Source organism: Nicotiana attenuata, unplaced genomic scaffold (genome assembly GCF_001879085.1).
Source record: "Nicotiana attenuata strain UT unplaced genomic scaffold, NIATTr2, whole genome shotgun sequence".
Taxonomy (NCBI): Eukaryota; Viridiplantae; Streptophyta; class Magnoliopsida; order Solanales; family Solanaceae; genus Nicotiana; species Nicotiana attenuata.
Window position 1 is genome coordinate 294,686 of NW_017670741.1, and position 20,546 is coordinate 315,231.

General features: G+C 38.2%; 1 protein-coding gene across 3 annotated transcripts; it reads right to left on the reverse strand.

Moving 5' to 3' along the window:
* Positions 1-336: 336 nt before the first annotated feature.
* LOC109242859 (glutamate receptor 3.6-like) lies at positions 337-5,380 on the reverse strand. Of its 3 annotated transcripts, none has more exons than XM_019409732.1 (7): positions 5,125-5,380; positions 4,362-4,662; positions 2,891-4,239; positions 2,528-2,805; positions 2,216-2,247; positions 1,728-2,134; positions 337-1,063 (listed from the first exon to the last, which is right to left on the reverse strand). In XM_019409732.1, exons 2-7 carry the CDS (start codon positions 4,624-4,626, stop codon positions 584-586), a joined length of 2,811 nt encoding a protein of 936 aa, XP_019265277.1. In that variant the 5' UTR covers positions 4,627-4,662; positions 5,125-5,380; the 3' UTR covers positions 337-583. The 3 variants fall into 3 exon arrangements, with proteins under 3 accessions (XP_019265277.1, XP_019265276.1, XP_019265278.1); XM_019409731.1 differs by having other exon boundaries at positions 4,362-4,665; XM_019409733.1 differs by lacking the exon at positions 5,125-5,380 and adding an exon at positions 4,957-5,091.
* Positions 5,381-20,546: the final 15,166 nt, after the last annotated feature.

Below are 20,546 nucleotides of genomic sequence, written 5' to 3' on the forward strand. Positions count from 1 at the left end.
AGAATAATGTTTAATGTTTCCTATAACAGTTGCCTCATCGCAAAGAAGTTTTCAAAATGCTTATCGAATAATTTTAGTTAAGATCAACAATTTCTTAAGAAAGAGCTATATTGTCAATTGAAAAGGAATTATTAGAAGAAATCGATTATAAAAACTTTCTTAACAACTTTGCATCTCAAAAGCTAGAAAAATAGACTTTAAACTAAAATATATATTTTAAAAAAAATAAATTTAGGCCTCACATTAAATTTTTAGGCCGCATATGTGCTTGAGCCGCCCTTGGTGCAGTAGCACATGTCAAAGTAGAAAACACTATAGGTGGGGTGGCAGAACTAGTGCTTGAAAATTGCTTTCCCTTGTATGAATATTGGCCTGGTGGCCAAATCATATGAGCTTAACATTGCACTTGTCATAATCAATATTGAGCTAAAAGCCTTTTTAGGAAAGGACAGATGTATACACATAAGGATGGGCAGGATTCTGAGGTTATTTTGCCAATGACAATGGACACTTTGTAAAATATGATAGCAGTGCCGTGTAAATAATTACATTTGGGAGAAGAATGGTAGATATTGTTGTGGAACTACACAGATTCTCCAAAACTTACAACCCTGTTTGAGTATATCTCAGAACGGTCAATCCTTGAACCATTTACTGATGCATTTTGATCAACACTTCTAACTGAAGTCGCGTCCAGTTGCCTTCGTTTGGATCGAGACCTCACTGACTCTTCCTTTTCGTCAGCAAAAGAAAGGAATGTCTGTAGTCGTCCTGATCGCGAGCTTCCCCCGGAGGACTCAGACTCGGGATAATGGTGGCAATATTGGCATGTTATCATCACAAAATATATGAGCAGTGCCAGAAAACATGCTAACCCACATAGGACGAATAAACCTGAGAAGCTTTTCAGTTGAAGCCTGTCCACTTCAAGCTTTGTATTCTGTGAAGTACAAGCAATTCCAGAAAGCCATTTATCATGGATCCTTTGAAGTTCCCCATTCTCTGATAGTTTCAAAATTGCAGTGGACATGTCAAGTGCTAGAGGAGAGTCCCTAGGGAAAGCCTAGGAGAAAACAAAGAAAATGAAGGACATTATTCTCAAATATAGACAGATCAATGCATAAACCCTTCAAAACAGAATGGTTCTAGAGTGATTAGTTTGATGGAATAGGATAGAAAGGAAAGGTAGTTATAAACAACACAGTCAAGCTAAATACACAAACTTAACATCTTTTACTCTCCATTCTTTTCCTTTACATTCTTATCGATCCCCTATGCTTTGAAGGTACCCAAAAAAATACAAGTCTAGTTACAACTTCTGTGTGAAGCAACCACTATGTTATGTCAAGAGCGATATACTGATCTCCTCTCCTTCCAGATATCGAGCTAACAGTAATATGATTCACTTCGGAAGCATGTTTCAAGAAGAACCATTCCTTATAACTAAGGAACAACGTGGAAAAACCATGCTTCAGTGAAAAATATATTTTGTTGGCATATTTGCAAGCTTTAGATGTAGAGATTTCTACTTCTCATGCATTATCACATTCGTTAGTTGGTTAGGTTGAAGTCACAGGATTCAAAATTTCATCATCTCTTTATGTTGCTAATAATTTTTGATAAGCTGTTAGTATGGTCAACTGGTCGTGGTGTGAGATAAATTCACAAACAGGCAAAAGCAGGTTCACATGTATAAGGAAAGGTGAAGTTGACAGAGAACTACTTACAAACCCCCATCCATTTTTTGTGAACTCTTGGCCTAGAATACTGAACTGGCAACGCGTTGAGAGGAAAAGCTCCATATAGGCGCGCTCATCTACTATAGCTGCAACACCCCCATGACTAGGACCATCTTTTAAAGCTTTAGCATAATCTTCGGGCAGGTTAAGAGGAACAAGTCTAGATTCATGAATGCCAAGTTCGTCAATCAGATAGTTACGGGCAAATGAACCTGATTGATAACCAATGGGGTCCTTTGTATTTACTAAACTTTCAATTCCTGTAATTGGTGAAGAAAGCTTCTGCACTGTAAGAATTGAGGTGAGGCTGGCAGTGTAGCTCGAGTTAATTATCAAAACCACAAATAGCCATATAAGGAGGACAATGCGGCCAAGGGTGCTAACAGTGTTTTCTCCTGCATGCAAAAGTGATCTTTGTCAAAGGCAGCTCATTCAAGTGCAAGTGCAAAAATAACCAACTAGCATGAGTTACTTACTGTGGGCATTAAAGAGAGTTGAAAAGCTGAACCTGCAAAAAGAGTTTTACATAGGAAAAGGTCAAACCTTTGTTGTATAAAGATAGATGGCAAAATTTGAGATACAGAATGAAACTGGCAAGTAGAAAGACTAGATAATAGAAGAAAGTTCAGAGAGAGTAGAGAACATATGACAGACTTGTTCGTCAAGTTAATGTATGCTAATTTATTAGTTAAGTGCTATCGGAAGAGGAAAAAGGCTCAACTGCATATTTTTTCTCACAATCAAGATCCTGATATAATACGTATGTGCACAAGTAGTTGTCAACTCACCATAGAACTGTGACAACCTGCTTACTCGGAGGTCCACGAAAATCATCATTCAATCTGTGTTCCAAAATCCAAATTACAGTGCCCACGACTAAGAAAAAAACACCAGTGATACACCACATCCTAGGAGTAAATGGCCTGAGAAAAGCCCAAGCATTAGAATTCTGCTGCTTAACTGGTGCCACTACCACTAACCCAGATTCAATGTACGGTTGAGTGAAATCAACCATTTTTGTCCGATTAGTTGTAATTGCTATGTCACCTATGGCAGCGTCATAAACCTGAAATGAAAGACCAAGTATACACAGTTAGAAAACACATTGCTAAATTGACACTAGAGTAGAACATTGGTAGTCTTATACTCACTCCTGCTGTGATTAAGCGCACTAGTTCTGTATCTTCTGGATTGTTATGGCCATCCCCAAAGGCAAGAAGCTTGTAAGGGACAGCATAAGGCAATAAGTTTATGGCTGTAGTAAAGACTTCAATACAGTATCCTCTGAATGAGTCAGTAGTGCCTGGTACCTTGCCAACAAATTCACGAAAGCTAACTCGGTTAGGGACTGCAATTTTCAGTTGTCTCCCATTGTTTGGAAAAACCCATCCACGAGGTTTCTCTATCGTTTGTCCGGGCCATATTATACCATGTAGTTGTTGATTTGAAGAGGAACGATTTGGCGGCTTAGAGTAGAGTGTTTCAGGAGGCACAATTGATAAACCAGAGTAATTACACCAATAACCAACTTTCCTAAAACCTGTACCAACCACATTAATGACTTCAAAAGCAGGGCGGAATAGATTTCTATCAGAAGTGAAACCATATGGTCCTGTTACACCTGTCATATTGACCTTATATATCTCGTCAAGCAATAGCTTCCCTCCATCGAAGATGCTCATAGAATCAAGATTCAAACTTCCACTATTTTGTTCAGTTAGCCTTGGATCCTTAGAAAATGAAATGTTTCCCCCTTGGTTAAAGAATTCGTTTATGGCACGAGCAAGTAGCCACACAGTATCATAGGCATAGAGCGCGTAACTTGACATTCCCCCAGTAACTCCTGCCTTCCCCGTCAAATTGCTCCACCGCGAGACAAAATTCTTTTTCAATTCTGAATCTGGAGTGTGTATACGCAAGGTGATTGCCCCGTCAAGATTCTCTTTTTTATCGGGAGGAAGGGGACCGTCAGTGTCAAGGATAGTCGAGAGCCAATGCGTAGCAATCCAAACATATCCATTATCTATCATCCCTAAATACCGTGCCATAGAGAATATGTCCAGACCCTTTGAAGGATAAGTGTGAACAACCATTATTCGAGACTCTCTCAAAGCAACCTGAACCAAGACATCCCTAGCATCATCCAATGTTGCTTCAGGTTTCATAGCTGCTTTGTAAGAGATCGAACATCGTCTCTTGGCCAGCTGCTCTGCTAATGCAGCTATACCATTTCTTCCAAAATCATCATCAATATATATAGCAATCACTTCTCTCCATTCGTAATGAGCAATTACTTCAGCTATTGCAGCCATCTGAAACATATCACTTGGGGAAGTTCTAACAAAAAACGGGTACTGAAGTGAAGAAAGAGTAGGGTCTGTGGCTGCAAAAGATAATAGAGGGACCTGAAGCTCATTCGCGATGTTTGATACCACATGAGCTATAACAGAAGATTGGGGGCCAATAATGGCCATAATATCCGTTTCCATGAAGCGGATAGCTGTTATATAAAGATGAAACGGTTCATATAAAACTCAAGGAGTATAACAAAATTACTGAAACTATGAAAATCCAAGTACACAAAAACCAACAGAATATAATAGATGTTGCAAAAGGGCTTACCCTCAACTATTCCAAGAAATCCACTGGAATTACTATCCAATGATATCACATTCAACTTAGTTCCTCCAAGAACAGATGGATTGGAATTAATATCTTCCACGGCAGCTTCCACAGCAACTTTGGTAACTTTTCCGACGGCTGTATTGAAACTTAGCATACAACCAACGTTCACAACTTTAGGCCTTGCAGAAAGAGTTGAATTAACCCCCTCTGAAGAATACCCATTGTAGAGAAATATCAATATCAATGTCCAAAATAGCCTCATTGTGAAATTGGGAATGAAAAGGGTGCAACCTTGACCCTGCTAAGGCACATATAGGAACAATTTAGTAAATTAACTACAAGTCTTTCATTGACAGAAAGAATACATAGTAAGTTATAAAATCAAGAATTCCAAACACACCCTCAAGTTACTGATTAAAGAAAGCTTAAAGCATGCTAATTTATAGAAATTGATATGGAGTCCAAGAAAACTCCAAATAAACCAAGAAAAACAGTAGTAATAGTTAATACTGTAGAAGCATATTAAAAAGGAAAAAGAGAAAGTAGGTAGCTTCAGTTTCAGACTAGAAGGACAAGAACAGTATTTTCCCACCTTGGAACAGCTGAGTGTGAAATGAGATATATTCCATGAAAGGAGATAATGAAGCAGACAAATAGAATACTTTTAACTCTCAAAACTCAAAAGTCAAGCATAATAAGAAAAAGAAGCAGAGCAAAATCTTGAGAAAATATGGGTGGTGGGACAAGAAAATTTACTTACACAACATCAAATAACCACACAGACAAGCGCCATGACAAGGGGAAAAAGAAAGAAAGAAGGAACAAAAAGGCTGTGGGATTCTGGTCTTCTCCACTAAAGAATAAAGGTAAAGCAAATAAATGCAACTATGCAAATCTTGAGTTTCATTCAGCGCTAGAGAGAAAAAGTGTTACTTTTCTCTAGAAGTATGTTCTTTTTCTCTCTTTTCTCTTACCTACTGTACCACCTAGTTCATGTATGGCTTACAATATCTGAATTTGCTTATTTGGTTGGAAGTAAAAGATAATTGGACAGTAAAACCATGTTATCATTGCCAAGAAAATTGGATGGTGTAACAGTAATAACTACAAGGAAAAAAGTGTACTGAATCCGTGGGACCACACAAGTTTTATTGCGTGTCCGGCTCCTTTTTGTTTCACAAATTTGTAGATCCCAATTTTATACTTCTGGATCCACAAATTATATGAAACACAAAATAAAATTTCGTGGGACCAGATGATGAAGACTACACAGACGCATGAAAAATGTGCATGTCTCGTAAAGATAGTGTGTCAAAAATATGATATTTGTTCGCACATAAAGTTCTATCTTTTAATCATGGTTAATTAATACATATTTTTACTCCGTTAAATTACTTAACTATAATAAGTTGCATGACATTTGTTAGCATATAGAGTTCTATCTCCTAATCATGTTTAACAAATACATATTTTTACTTCGTTATTAGTTTGTGCAGATTAAATATTTAGCCATCTTTAATGACCTACAGTTCTTAAATGTCACAATCTGCCAACTAAATTGTTTTTCTGAACAAATCAACGGCCAACAGTAACTAGGATAGTTATATAAATAAAAAGGAACTTGTCTTAGAATTATGTGGCTTGTGCCAATCAGTAAAAACACATGTGAGGTCCCATGCGTTCCTAGTGGTCGGATTTAGATTATGCTGTCAGGTGAGCATGTTGTGTTATTGAAATATTATACTCCATATAACACCAAAATTCTTTTTTCATTATTAACACGTCAACTATAGTTTATGTATGATTTCAACCAATACAATTAGGGGTGGGTATAGTTTGGAGTTTGGACAAATCCAAAATCCAAACCGAAATTCGAATTTTTTGAATTTTTGATTTGGATTTTCGGATTATGAATTGGATTTTTGGATTTAATTTTTTTAAAAAAATTTGGATTTCGGATTGTGTATTGGATTTGGTACTTCGAATTTTTCGATTTTCGAAAATCTAAATTTTTTATAAATTATATTTAGTCAATTATCCATATGACACTAGTAATAAGTTCAATACCATACCCAGTAGATATTATTTCATATATTCAATATTAATTACTAAGTTACTGTCAGAATACTTTCTATTTGGACGTTGGTTTTACTGTTGCTACTTCTTATGGACTGTATTAATGTCTGTACTGCATTCCTTTGATAATTGTTTCACTACTTGAATACTATATTTGGATGATTGTAGTAACAATGAGTAATTTTTCAGGTAATTTTATATGAGTACTTTATTTGGGTATTCATTTTTATCAAAAAAAAAAAAAACATTTCAACTTACTTTTAGTTTTGCTGTTACTTCTGAAATTTAATAATTATAACGACCCCGCCGGTCGTTTCGTGAATTATAGCCCCGTTTCCCCCATTTTTGCTTCCTTTATGTGTTTTTCAGCTGTATTTTATCGTATCGTGTTGGTTGGTTCGGGTTCGGAGTGGTTTCGGTGTAGAATGAGACACTTAGTCTCCCGTTTAGAAGTTTAAGTTGGAAAAGTCAACCGCAAGTTGACTTATGTGTAAACGATCTCATATGTGATTTCTGATTATTCGGTTAGCTCCGTTAGGTGATTTTGGACTTGGGAGCGCGTCTGGAATGTGATTTTGAGGTCTGTGGTAGAATTAGGCTTGAATTGGCGAAATTGAAAATTTAGCGATTTTCGATCGGTAGTGGAAATTTTTATATCGGGGGTCGGAATGGAATTTCGGAAGTTGGAGTAGGTCCGTAGTGTCATTTGTGACGTGTGTGCAAAATTTTAGGTCATTCGGACAAGGTTTGATAGGTTTCGGCAGCGTTTGCGGAATTCGGAAGTTTTGAAGTTCTTAGGCTCGAATCCGAGGGTGATTTTGGTGTTTTGATGTTGTTTTGAGTGTTCCGAAGGTTCGACTAAGTTTGGATGTTGATATGTGACCTATTGGTATGTTTGGTAGAGGTCCCGAGGGCCTCGGGTTGATTTCGGGTGGTTGACGGATCAAGGATGGGATTTTGAGGAAATGCTGAAGATTTCCTTCAACTGTCATAACCGCACCTGCGGAGTAGGGACCGTAGGTGCGATAGGGACCGCATATGCGGGATTTGAGAAGCTGAGGCAAGATCGTAGGTGCGGAAGGAGGAGCGCACCTGCGAGACCGCGCAGGTGCGGGAATTGGACTGCAGAAACGGTTTTGGGCGGTAAAGTGAAAATTATCGATGCGGTTGTTTTGACAGCAGATGCGGGAAAAGGGCCGCAGGTGCGAGATGCCTGGTTAGAAAGTATATAAGGAACCCTTCCCGAATTTTGGCCTTCTTTCGGATTTTTAGATTTTTTGAGGGTTTTGAAGAGGGAATCAAGGGGATAGAGGTAAGTTACTTGAGCTCAATACTCGTGATTATGGTAATTTTCAGTTGTTTAAGCATGTAACTAGTAGAAATTAGGGATGAAATTGAGGGGTTAGAGCTTGGAAATTGGAGAGTTTAAATTGGGGATTTGAGGGACCATTTGTTGTCGGATTTTGATGAATTTGGTATGTATAGACTTGTGAGTGAAAGGAGTTTCTAGTTTTGTGATTTTTGTCGGATTCCGAGACGTGGGCCCGGGGGCCGGATATGGGTGAATTTCGGGATTTTGGTCAAAATTGATAGTTTTTCGTATTGAATTGGTTCTTTAGCCTATATTGATTGCATTGTATTGCTTTTGGTTAGATTCAGGACATTTGGAGGCCGATTCCAGAGGTAAGGGCATCGCGGAGTCAGGATTTGACCGGTTTGAGGTAAGTAATGATTGTAAATCTAGTCCTGAGGGTATGAAACCCCGGATTTTACATCGTTGTACTACTTTGAGGTGACGCGCATGCTAGGTGACGGGCGTGTGGGCGTGCGCCATTGGGGATTGTGACTTGGTCCGTCCCATAGCAACTACTAAGTTGCGTAATTGACTGAAAGTAGATGATACTTATGTGATTTAGAAATAATTTCTATAAGTTGGGCTGAATGTCATATTTGGGCCTTGTGCCAAAGCTGTTTGGACCCTTAGGGGCATTTTCTTATTATCCCCTCACTGTTTTGATTTAAGATCTATACTCAGTCATGCTGTGTTTACTGATTTCCTAACTCAGTCTTTTATTACTCCGTTTTGATGCATAAAATGATATTTTGGACTGAGCACCCTGTTTTTACTGATAACCCGAGTGGCTTGAGAGGTTTATGACTGAGTGAGGCCGAGGGACTGTTTTTGTGAGGATATTGAGAGTATAACACGTGAGTTATCCATGCAGATTATAGCGAGGGCTGTAGGAGCCCCTCCGGAGTGTGCACACCCTCCAGTGAGCGCGGGTACCCTGAGTGAGTGATATGAGATATGCCCGAGGGGCTAATTCTGAGTGATGTTATGCCCGAGGGGCTGTTTATGTAGGGCTGCTTATCGGGCGGATTGGGCGGTTATTTACTCTTAACGGTTATCGGCTTTTAAATGTATTAATCCGTTAGCCACCCGATAAGATATCGGGCGGATTGGTATCGATTTAGCTCTTATCGGGCGGTTATCGGGCGGTTTATCGGCCTAGATTCACAAATCGAAATTATCCTCAACTAGGTACTGCCGTACTGAAGTCATTCAAATCTCAAATGTTTATCCAGCGATTTTCATCTTTTGGTTCACTTCAAAGCAACTTACTTCAAAATAATAGTTCCTTCTAGGTAATTGTACCAACATTATACATGTCCAACTAAGCTAAGGAACCAATCTCATTAGATAACAAAAATAAAATGTCAACATGAAAACATCTTAGGCTTAACTACAATGTGGGAACTAATCACTCAACGCAGTAGAGACAGTATCCTTCCAAAATCAACGTTTATTCGACTTAAGTCGTTGGGCAAAAGGAAAAAGTGCAAGAATAGCCTTCTGCAACTAAATATGTGGAGCATTTTGTCCTGCCAGCACACTAAAATTTTCCAACTTAGAGAATAGACTATAGAGACAGAGACGGGTTTGTTTTTTATTATTCAAGTTCAAGGGTATTTGTTTTTTTATGTTTAATATATTTAAATAAAAGATCTTATATATATATATATATATATATATATATATATATATATATATATAAAATTATTTATATTCTTAACGGGTTAACGGATTATCCGTTAAGAAAATTGAATAATCCGCCCCCAAATCGATAAGCCGTTAANCATTCCCCGTCCGTTAAGCCGTTAAGCCATTACCAGTAAGCCATTAAGCTTCGGTTCGGTTCGGGTTTCGGTTTCGGATCAGTTTTGAACACTCGTATGTTTATGATGTTCATCACTTTTACTCTCATTTGCATTGGGTCTCTATTGAAACTGTTGAAAAACATCTTCAAATAATTTTTACCGGAAGCTGGATTTTTGCGAGATGATTTGACTCATATACTGATCTGAAAGCATGTTGTACTTACTGAGATTTCATGATGTGGATTTTATTTACCTTTATTACTTACCGAGTTGGCGTACTCACATTACTCCCTGCACCTTGTGTGCAGATCCAGGGGTAGCTGGACGTGCTAGCGATCGTTGATTTTCATCCGTCACGGATCCGTGGAGTTAGCAAGGTAGCTGTATAGCGATCGCAGCCTTGCTCTTCTCCCTCCTATCTTCCTTTAGATATTAGTAGTTGTTTCTTAGCATTTTCGGACAGTGTCTAGTAGATCATGACTAGCGATACCCCGATATCGGGCTTTTCATTCCGCACTTTGTTATTCAGATTTATCTTATCAAGTTTTATTAATTAAATAGCTTAAAAAAATTCTTATTTTGAAATATCGGATTGTTTGTTAAATGAGTCGGCTTGCATAGTTCCAAGTTAGGCGCGACATGGTAGATTTGGGTAGTCAGAGTAGTGTACTCCTATAACATTAGGACAACATAGACCGTCTACTGTCAAAGTCACACTCTTAGGGCGTAGCTTTTTTCCGGATTTTTTTGAATGCAGAGATATTTTGTCCGTAGAACTGCCTTTTTTATAGTAGAAATTTTATCTTAAATTTCAAAAGGAAAACTTGGTACGTAGACCTTGGTGGTCCTGATATCCGAAGTTATTTGTTCTCCACTACATGGATATTTCTCTGTCAAAAGTGGGGTTTAATTCCGTTATTCCAATATTTGGGCATAGAATAACTCCAAATTTTTGTTATTTTTAATCAGTATTTTTTCTTTGTATTTTAGTTGGAAATTTCGTCGGATGTCTGTTTCTCGCCATACAGGAAAATATTTTTGATTGGGAATCGAAAATTCTGTTGAAACTAGCAAAACTCATTTCGTAATTGAACTGTTTATAGCCACTGTTTGGCCGAGATTGAACAGTTTTCTTTTTGAAAAAGAAAAGATAAAAAACAGTTGAGGGTACTGCTACAGATCTTTTTATAATTTCTCATACATCTAAAAAAGCTTTCTTTAAATAAATAGATAATTAATTGTCTTATCAATCGAATGGTCAGGTTATATTCTATTTAGAAGTAGGTCAAAAGCGTATTACTACTACTGTCTATAATAATTGGGGTAGATTGGTCACAGATGCTATGCGAAATCTTTGAGGATTTACTGATTTTTTCCACTTACATTTCTTTATTCAATTCTCTATCCCATAGAAATATCAAATGAGCAGGTTGAACTGATTTTAGACGGGTTAAAATGGGCTGAGTCAATAAATGAACAGGTTGAGTTACTTGGACTGAGATGGATTAGATTAACAATAGCTAAAATTTGGGTCATAATCAAATTCGCTCAATTCTTACCGAGCTTTAATTAATGTGCGTTGGTTTCTTATGAATTGTTTAACGAGGAATTTTCATAAACCACTATTGTTTAGTGGCTATTAACTTCCTATAACTACCATATACATAATTACTTCCTATAGCTACTATTCAGTTGTTATGGTAGTATATTCGTTGTATTCGCGCTACTGTACTCATGAATACAATAACAAAAGTCGCCTAAAAAAATAAGGGGTTGTAGTTGTACGCGACTGTATTCACATGGATTTGCGACATGTATTCATGAATACAGTAACGACAATCACCTTAAAAATAGGTTTGTCCAGCTATCTAATAACGGAAATAGGATCAATTAGCGTGATACTCCTAATATAACTCAACAAAATCAATTTTAACACGCTTCATTAACAATTAATTAGAATGATTTTTTAGTTGTATATAACTGTTGTATTTAGTGTGTTTCAATATTTGTTTTTTACTGTTGCATTCATTAGATTCAATGTTTGTATTTACTGTATTCACTATTTTTTATTAAGTGTATTCAAATGTAATTGTATTAACAGTATTTTAGTTATTCCTAATACATGCTATTACTGCTATATTCAGTATACTTCATTGGTTGTATTAACTGTATTTCTATTTGTATTCAGTGTATTTTATTGTATTTCACTATACTTTAATATTAAATGTATTCACTGTTTATGTTTGTATTCAATGTATTTTGATGTTTATATCATGTATTCATGCATATTGTATGTACTGTATGCATGAATACATGTGTATTCAGCTGTATTTAAAAAGTATAGACCTTCGAAATACATAAATAGAGGCCAAAAAATGTATTTATACAAAAATACAATGTGTTTGAGTGAATTTGTATAGAATACAGTATTTGTATTATTGTATGTGACTAAATAGCAAAAAAGAGAAGAAAATCCGCTGGAGATGGTGTTTTTCGGCCAAGCAAAATACTGTATACATTGTATAAAAACTAAAAATGAAGATGAATAAAAACTCCGGCCCTCAAATCTTCTTCGACGTAGAAAATATTACAATATCCGTTGTTCATGTTACAATACCCATGCTCTACTCGGATTATTCCAACATCGTTTTCGCTCTCTGTGCAGTGGCCCTAGCCTCAGAGCGATGAGCCCCTCCTTACTATGTAGAAATCTAATTTTGAAGAAAAGATCCGTCTTTTCCCTCTCTCTCCCAACAGTTTAGAAGTATTTTCAATTGCAGTAACCCTAGAGGATTCGGCCAGAGAATTCACGATTAGAAGCAGGTATTTTGCTCGAAGAGAGAGAGAAGGAAGAGAGAGAGAAAGAAGAAAAATTCTAAGAGAGAATCGTGTGTTAATTGAAAGAAAGAGAGAGGAAAAACATAAATAGCGTATTTCAAGCCTCAATGGTAGTATATACCATAAATACCTATTTTGCTATAAAATATAAAAGGTAGCTATAGAAAATAATATTTTAAAATAATTTTAGTTTAGAATAAATATGGTGTATACCTTTGCTATAGGAGGTAAAGTTTCCTTGTTTAATTATCAAATAAGACTTTTTGCTTTTGTTGTGGTCATATATAATATATCAAATAAAAAAGAAATATTTTAAAGATATTTTAACAAAGTTACTCATGGATCAATTTGGGTTAAAAATCAGCTCAACTTTAGATAAGTTGAGTTAAGATGGGCCGAGTCAATAAATGAGCGGGTCAAGTTACTTGGGCTGAGATGTAAAAGATTAAGAATAACTAAAATTTGGGTCATAGCCTAGTCCGCCCAATTTTTACCGAGCTTTAATTAATGTGTGTTATTTTCTTATGAATTGTATAATTACCAAATAAGACTTTTTTATTTTGTTGTGGTCATATATAACATATCAAATACAAAAAATTATTTTAAAGATGTTTTAACAAATTTACTCATGCATCAATTTGGGTTAAAAATCAGCCCAACTTTAGATAGGGCTGAATTAAGATAAGTCGAGTTCAACAAATAAGCAGGTCAATGACCAGCTCAATCCCGAGAGTGGGTTAGGGTCTATCTTAGCTCGAAGGAAAGAACAACCAAAGTTACACCCCCAAAGAATATGGATTAAAATCAGTCTTCCACTGTGGTATCTGAACTGGCTGTAAGGGTCCTGCTGGTCTCTGGTGCTCAGCCTTAACCAGCTGGCACACTAAGCATTTAGCCACATACTCAGCGACATCCCTCTTCATACCTTTCCACCAATGGCATCCGCGCCCGCTTGAATTTCACTTTCACTCTTGGATAGCTATAGCTACGGGGCTTTTCTGGCTTGAACGGGACCCCCCCTATCCTTATCCATCAAAAAAATGCTATTGGTATTTTCCATTGCCAATATCCTATTTATCATCGATGACTCCAAGGCTCACTTCCTGCCGATCAGTATGACTTACTCTACGGGCAAGCTAGCCCAGATATATATTGATGAGATAGTGCGCCTACACGGGATTGTACGAGTTAAGTGGGTTTGAGCTCAAATTGTCACCCCCACTTGTACGGATAGAAATATCATTTGTATCAAATTCCAAATCACACTTAAATTAAGATATATTATCGCCTATAATACACGCTAACTGACTGATAATATATACAAGAAAACTTTATTCGAGAATAAGTTGAATATATGATTGAGCAAAGTAATAGTAATGCTGTTAATCTTTAGATGTCTGACTAATATTGAGACACAAATATAATAGAGTTGAGAACTATTGGGAATAAACCCCACACAGAAATAATATTTACGGTAATAACAATGGAATAATAACGTAGTGACGAGATACGGTAATCAACAAGAATAAAAAGAAAAACAAGGACATAAAGATTTTAACGTGAAAAATCCTTCTGAATAAGGAAAAAACCACGGGCCCGAGAGGAGCAAAGTAATCCACTATAATAAGATATTTTACACTCTGTGGTCCCAAGTAAATACTCCAGGAACCACTATACACTCAAATGAAATTATAGTGAGATTCCCACCTTACTACAATATTGCTCACACTCTCTATTTTTCCTCACATACTACACCACCTGTGAATACCTCACACTGCTCTCTATGCTCTCAGATATATTTCTCTCTGAGATTGATGTGTAGAAATGAGAGCCGGAGCTCTCCTTTTATAGTATTGTGCGTGCAATCTTCCACCAATCAAAACAGTTGGTTATTGCAATATGCAATTGCAAATTGCTTTCTCTGACCCCTACTATTTTTGACAATTTGCAGATTAATCCAAAGTAAGTCATAATGGAATCTGATACTTTTCCTTCCTTTTCTTTTTTCATTTATGGGGATCGATCCTACAAATCTCCCCTTTTAGACCCATTCACCTGAAGGAGGTAACACCGGACTTCTAGCTTGAGTGCATGCCGACAAGTTCTTTGCACAATTCGAACTTGTCTCTTGGTACCACCTTAGTTAGCATATCTGCGGGATTCTCAATTGTAGAAATCTTCAAGACTTTTAGAGATTCATTCTCTACCATTTCTTGAATCCAGTGATATCTCACGTCGATGTGTTTGGTCCTTGCATAGTACATGGAGTTCTTGCTAAAGTCAATTGCACTTTGACCGTCACAATAGACGACATACTCCTTCTGATGCAATCCAAGATTTTAAAGGAACTGTTTCAACCATATCACCTCCTTGCTAGTTTCAGTAGCGGTTATATATTCCGCTTCAGTTGTAAAGAGTGCGACACACTTCTGCAACCTCGACTGTCATGATATAGCTCCCCCTGAAAATGTAAAAAAATATCCAGTAATTAATTTTCTGTTATCAATGTCACCTGCTATATCAGCATCTGTATAGCCCTTCAAGATTAGATCAGATCCTCCAAAGCACAAACAATCTACCGCGGTACCTTGATAAGTAGGGATTTTGACTACTTATTAGCGCCTTTTTACTTTCGTTTTAGTACAAAAGTGTTTAGTTGTATTCATGAAAACTGATGAAATATGTTTAATTGCAGGAGTATTGGAAAATGAGCCACAAAGATGAAATCCAACTCAAGAATGAGTGATTTTGAACAAGGACAAACACCAGGAACAAAAGCTCAAGTGCGGACCGTAGATTTCTATCTGTGGCCAAAGAATGTTAAGAAAATCAGCAGAGCACGAGTGCAAAGTGCGGACTGCATAATTATTGTGCGGCTGCAGAAGCTACTCAAGAGCCAAAGTTCAGAGAGTTCATTTCAAGGTCAAAAGAAATGCAGACCGCACAATAATTGTGCGGCCGCAGAAATTAGCTATGCGACCACACTCAGGAAATGTGCGGTCCGCAGAAGAGCCCAGTGCGGCCGCACCCAAAATTGTGTGGAGCGCAGAACATGAGAGATGTGGACGCAATCCAGAATTGTGCGGCCGCAGAATCAACTCCTGTCAAGAACTGAAAAGAAGTGCGGACCGCACATAGAATTGTGCGGTCGCAGAACCTCCGAAAGGGCATTTTTGTCCGAAAATTCATGAAGTTAGGTCAAGTTTTGAATATTGGAACTCCTGTAGCTGTTTTTCCTTACTACTTTAGGCAACTTTAGCTTACTTTGGTGATTTAACATTGGATTTTTGTCTTTTAATCTTTTAATATGAGTTTATTATCATTTATTCTTCTATTTCTTTTATTCCAAGCATGAGTAGATAGATTTTTAACTAGGGTTGTGACCCAACCCTAGTGTGTAAACCTAATGGGTGTTTGATTTATGACTTGTTTATGTTTGGGTATTTGTTATTTAGCCTTATTCTTGCTTTTAATTGTAGAATTAATGGTTGCAAATATTAGTTCATGCCTATTGACTTGTCTCTACTTGAGAAAGAAAGACCTAGTCTAGGAAAATTTGGCTAACAAGAATTTGGGATAAAATCAAGAGATTGATAGTCCAAATTAAAGGGTTGAACCTAGAGTTAGTAAAACCTGACTTGAGCATTTTATCAACGGTTTTGTTCAATACCCATTTGGACTGGAGAAAGCCAAATTGGGCAAAATCACTCTCTTATTGAGTGGGTAATTGAGTGTTGATAGCTATAATACACCCCGACCAACAAAACAAGCTTTAAAGTTTACAACCCGTTAGGCAAACACCTAGGTGAAGGTCATAGACCTAGGCTCTTTATATATTTTGAAAAACAACCAAAAACAACATTCTCTAGTTTTATCTCTTTAGAATTGTAATCCTTAGCGTAATTTTAGAAGTAAAACAAAACCACATTTGTGGAAGTGCGATTTAGATTCTTCACGCGCCTGATCCAAATATATACTACTTTATCCCAACCATATAGCTCCCTGTGGAATTCAACCCCGACTCTTAGTTGGGTATTACTATTGCATTGACTGTTTCATAACCTCGAATAGAGGTGTGACTTGGACGTCATCAATTTTTGGCGCCGTTTGTCGGGGAGCTAAAACCAGATTTAGCTATATATTTGATTTTTTGTGTGACTTGTCTTCTTTTTCTTCCGTGTTACTAATCTTTTTGGTGAAACAATTGTAGGTGAAACAATGGCTCTCAACAATAATGATCCTCTTGGAAACATGCCTATGGGGGATGTGGACGTGGAAGATGATCAAATTGAAGAGGTTCCTCTTGAACCTCAAGCAAATAGACAAGGCCGACCGCCTCAAGACAACGTTCCCATTCCACCCCCACCTCCACAAAGAGCAGCTCCACACCGGGTATTGCCGAACGAAGGGTATGCAGGTGCCATAGTCCCGCCCTGCATTAGGACGGGAAACTTTCAAATCACAAATGTTATGCTCACATTGTTAGAGCAACGGGGATTCTTCACCGGGGCTCCGAATCAAAATGCGTATAAACACTTGAAGGGTTTTGTAGACACTTGCCGGGGGAGTAAATAGACAGATGTCTTCGAGGATGCTTTACGGTTGAGGCTATTTCCTATCTCTCTATGGGGAAGGATTGCCAAATCATTCTATCCATACATGGGAGGAATTGGCGGAGAAATTTATTTCCAAGGTCTTTTCTCTCGGGCATATGGCTACTCTTAGATATGAGATTCTAGCATTCAAACAAGAACCCAATAAGCCTTTGCATGAGATATGGGAGAGGTACCGAACTATGGTGAAAGAGTTCCCAAACAATGACATGACAAAGGCTATGATTCAACTAACTTTCTATAGGGGGATCAATACTACCAATCAATCCGTGGTCAACCAACTTGCCGGTGGAAATTTCATGACAACGCCGTATGCGGAAGCTTGTGAGATTTTAGATGAAATAGCGGATACTTCATCGGCATGGAAAAGTAGAGCAAATGTTCCTCAAGGTGATCCAAATATGATTCACTTGCATAAAGAATTGCATGATCATGGGGAAGCAATTGTCGAGTTGACCGCCACAATGAATCAACTAGCCAAGGCTCAACTTCAACAAGTACAAGGCCCTAATCAAGTCAATGCAATTGAAGGAGTTAGTATGATGGTAAACAAGAGAAGGCAAAAGGGTCCTCATGTGCAAAACCATGTGGAAAATTTTGTGCAAGATGATAGTGGATTTGATCAAGATGAGTCTTACAATGAACAAGAGGAGGAAGTAAAATATGTGAACAACTTCCAAGGGAAAATAAACAACTCTCAAGACCCGAATCAAGAACAATGGCGACCTCAAGGAAATCAAGAGAATTGGAATTCAAACAACCAAGGTAATTGGAATGGTGGTAACAACCAAGGGAATTGGAACAATCAAGGAAATTGGAATGGTCAAAATAACCAAGGCAATTGGAGTGGCAATAGTCAAGGATATTGGGGAGACAACAATGAAAGAGGGTGGAACAATAACCAAGGAATCGAGGTTCGGGCTCTCAAAGGCCCCCGATGTATCAACAACTGAGCAACCCACCTCCTTATCCTTCCCAAGGTCCGAGTTCTTCCAACAATGAGACGGGACGAATAGAGAACATGTTCAAACAAATGATGGAGAAGAATGCCGACTCCGATGCTCAATTAGACTCTCACAACACTTCAATTCGCAATTTGGAAGTTCAATTGGGGCAAATCTTGCAAGCTTTAAACACTCGTCCTAAGGGGGCACTACCAAGTGACACGATGGTGAAACCAAAGGGTAGGAACAACACGGGACATGCCATGGTCATTACTACAAGTAGTGGAAAAGGTGGGGAAGCAACCACCTCAAGCCAAAGGAAAATTGTGGATGATGAGCAAGTGGTACGAGAAGATGAGGTCCCGAGCAATAAAGTGCAAGCAAATGATGAAGAGAGGATTGATATTGATGACAATGTGGAGGAGACTCATGAGGAAGTGAACCCGTCTAGGAAGTACATTGTTGACATACCGGAACTGGTAGTGCCAAAGGCTAAGGAACCAATGCCTAGGCCTCCTCTTCCATACCCTCAAAGGCTTGCCAAGCAAAATGGAAAGAACCAATTCAAAAAATTCATTGACATGATGAAGAGTCTATATATTAATGTGCCATTGGTTAAGTCTTTGGAGCAAATGCCCGGTTATGCAAAGTTCATGGAGGACTTGGTGACAAAGAAGAGGTCGATGAATTGTGAAACTATAAAGATGACTCATCAAGTGAGTGCAATTTTGCACTCAATGGATCCTAAATTGGAAGATCCCGGCGCTTTCACAATCCCTTGTACCATTGGGAGTGCCGACTTTGCAAAAGCTCTTTGTGATCTTGAGGAAAGTATCAATTTGATGCCCTATTCGGTTTTCAAGACTTTGGGAATTGGGAAACCAAGACCCACCTCTATGAGATTACAAATTATGGATCGTACCATGAAGAGACCGTTGGGTATCATTGATGATGTGTTGGTTCGTGTTGATAAATTCATTCTCCCGACGGATTTTGTTATTCTTGATTGTGAGGTTGACTATGAGGTGTCGATCATTCTTGGGAGACCTTTCCTTGCAACGTGGAAGGCTCTAGTTCATGTTTACGCTGGAGAACTTACTTTACGAGTTGGTGATGAGAAGGTGGTTTTCCATGTGTGTAAGTCTATGAGGCAACCCAATAGCAATGAGGGTGCTCTTTCGTGGACCTGGTAACCGATGTGATTATTGATGAAACAAGTGTCGTTATGAATGTTGATGATACTTTGGAGGCCGTCTTGCTCAATTTTGATGATGAAGAAATGGAGGGTTACGTGGAATGTGTGAACACTTTGCAAGGAATAGGGTCGTACACTTATGAGCCCCGCAAATTGTCCTTGGATATTGAGAATAGAACCACTCCTCCAACAAAGCCTTCAATTGAGAAGCCTCCCATCTTGGATTTGAAGCCATTACCTCCACATCTTCGGTATGAATTTCTTGGACCTTCTTCTACTTTACCTGTTATTCTTTCCTCTTGTTTGACTAACATGCAAGTAGAGTCCACATTGGTGGTGCTACAAAGGAGGAAGAGGGCTATTGGATGGACATTGGCGGATATTCGGGATAAGCCCCGCATTTTGCATGCGCAAGATTAATTTGGAGGAAGGTGCCAAACCATCTATTGAACATCAATGGAGACTCAATGAAGGCATGCAAGAGGTTGTCAAGAAGGAGATCATCAAGTGGTTAGATGCCGGGGTTGTGTACCCCATTTTCCATAGTTCGTGCACTTCTCCGGTTCAATGTGTCCCAAAGAAAGGGGGCATCACGGTGGTCACCAATGATAAGAATGAGTTGATTCTACAAGCATGGTGACCGGGTGGACAGCGTGTATGGACTATCGCAAGCTCAACAAAGTCACAAGGAAGGATCATTTCCCACTTCCCTTCCTAGATCAAATGTTTGATAGATTGGTCGGTTGTGCTTTCTATTATTTCCTTGATGGGTACTCCGGGTACAATCAAATTCTTATTGCTCCGGAGGATCAAGATAAAACTAATTTCACATGTCCTTATGGTACTTTCTCATTCTCGCGGATGCCATTTGGGTTATGCATGCACCGACGACTTTTCAAAGGTGTATGATGGCAATCTTTATGGACATGGTGGAGGATTTCCTTGAAGTCTTCATGAATGATTTTTTGGAGGTCGTGGATTCTATTGATGATTGTTTAGCAAACTTGGACATAGTATTGGCAAGATGTGAGGAGACAAACTTGGTGCTCAATTGCGAGAAGTGTCATTTCATGGTTGAGGAGGGCATTGTCCTTGGCCACAAGATCTCAAAGAATGGCATTGAAGTCGACAAGGCAAAGAATGAGGTGATTTCTAAACTCCCACCTCCAACTTTTGTCAAAGGCATGCGGAGTTTCTTAGGCCACGCGGGTTTCTACCGTCGGTTCATCAAAGATTTCTCTAAAGTGGTAAACCCATTGTGCAAGATTTTGGAGAAAGATGCCAAGTTCCATTTCAATGATGATTGCATGAGCGCCTTTGAGTTGCTAAAGCTCAAGTTAACTACTACTCCTATTAT

Coding starts and splice junctions, on each gene's coding strand:
- LOC109242859 (XM_019409732.1), bottom strand. CDS start 4,626: ATGAGGCTATTTTGGACATTGATATTGATATTTCTCTACAATGGGTAT. Junction 4,240..4,361: donor ATTTCTTGGAATAGTTGAGG/GTAAGCCCTTTT, acceptor TTTATATAACAG/CTATCCGCTTCATGGAAACG. Junction 2,135..2,215: donor AACTCTCTTTAATGCCCACA/GTAAGTAACTCA, acceptor TTTTGCATGCAG/GAGAAAACACTGTTAGCACC.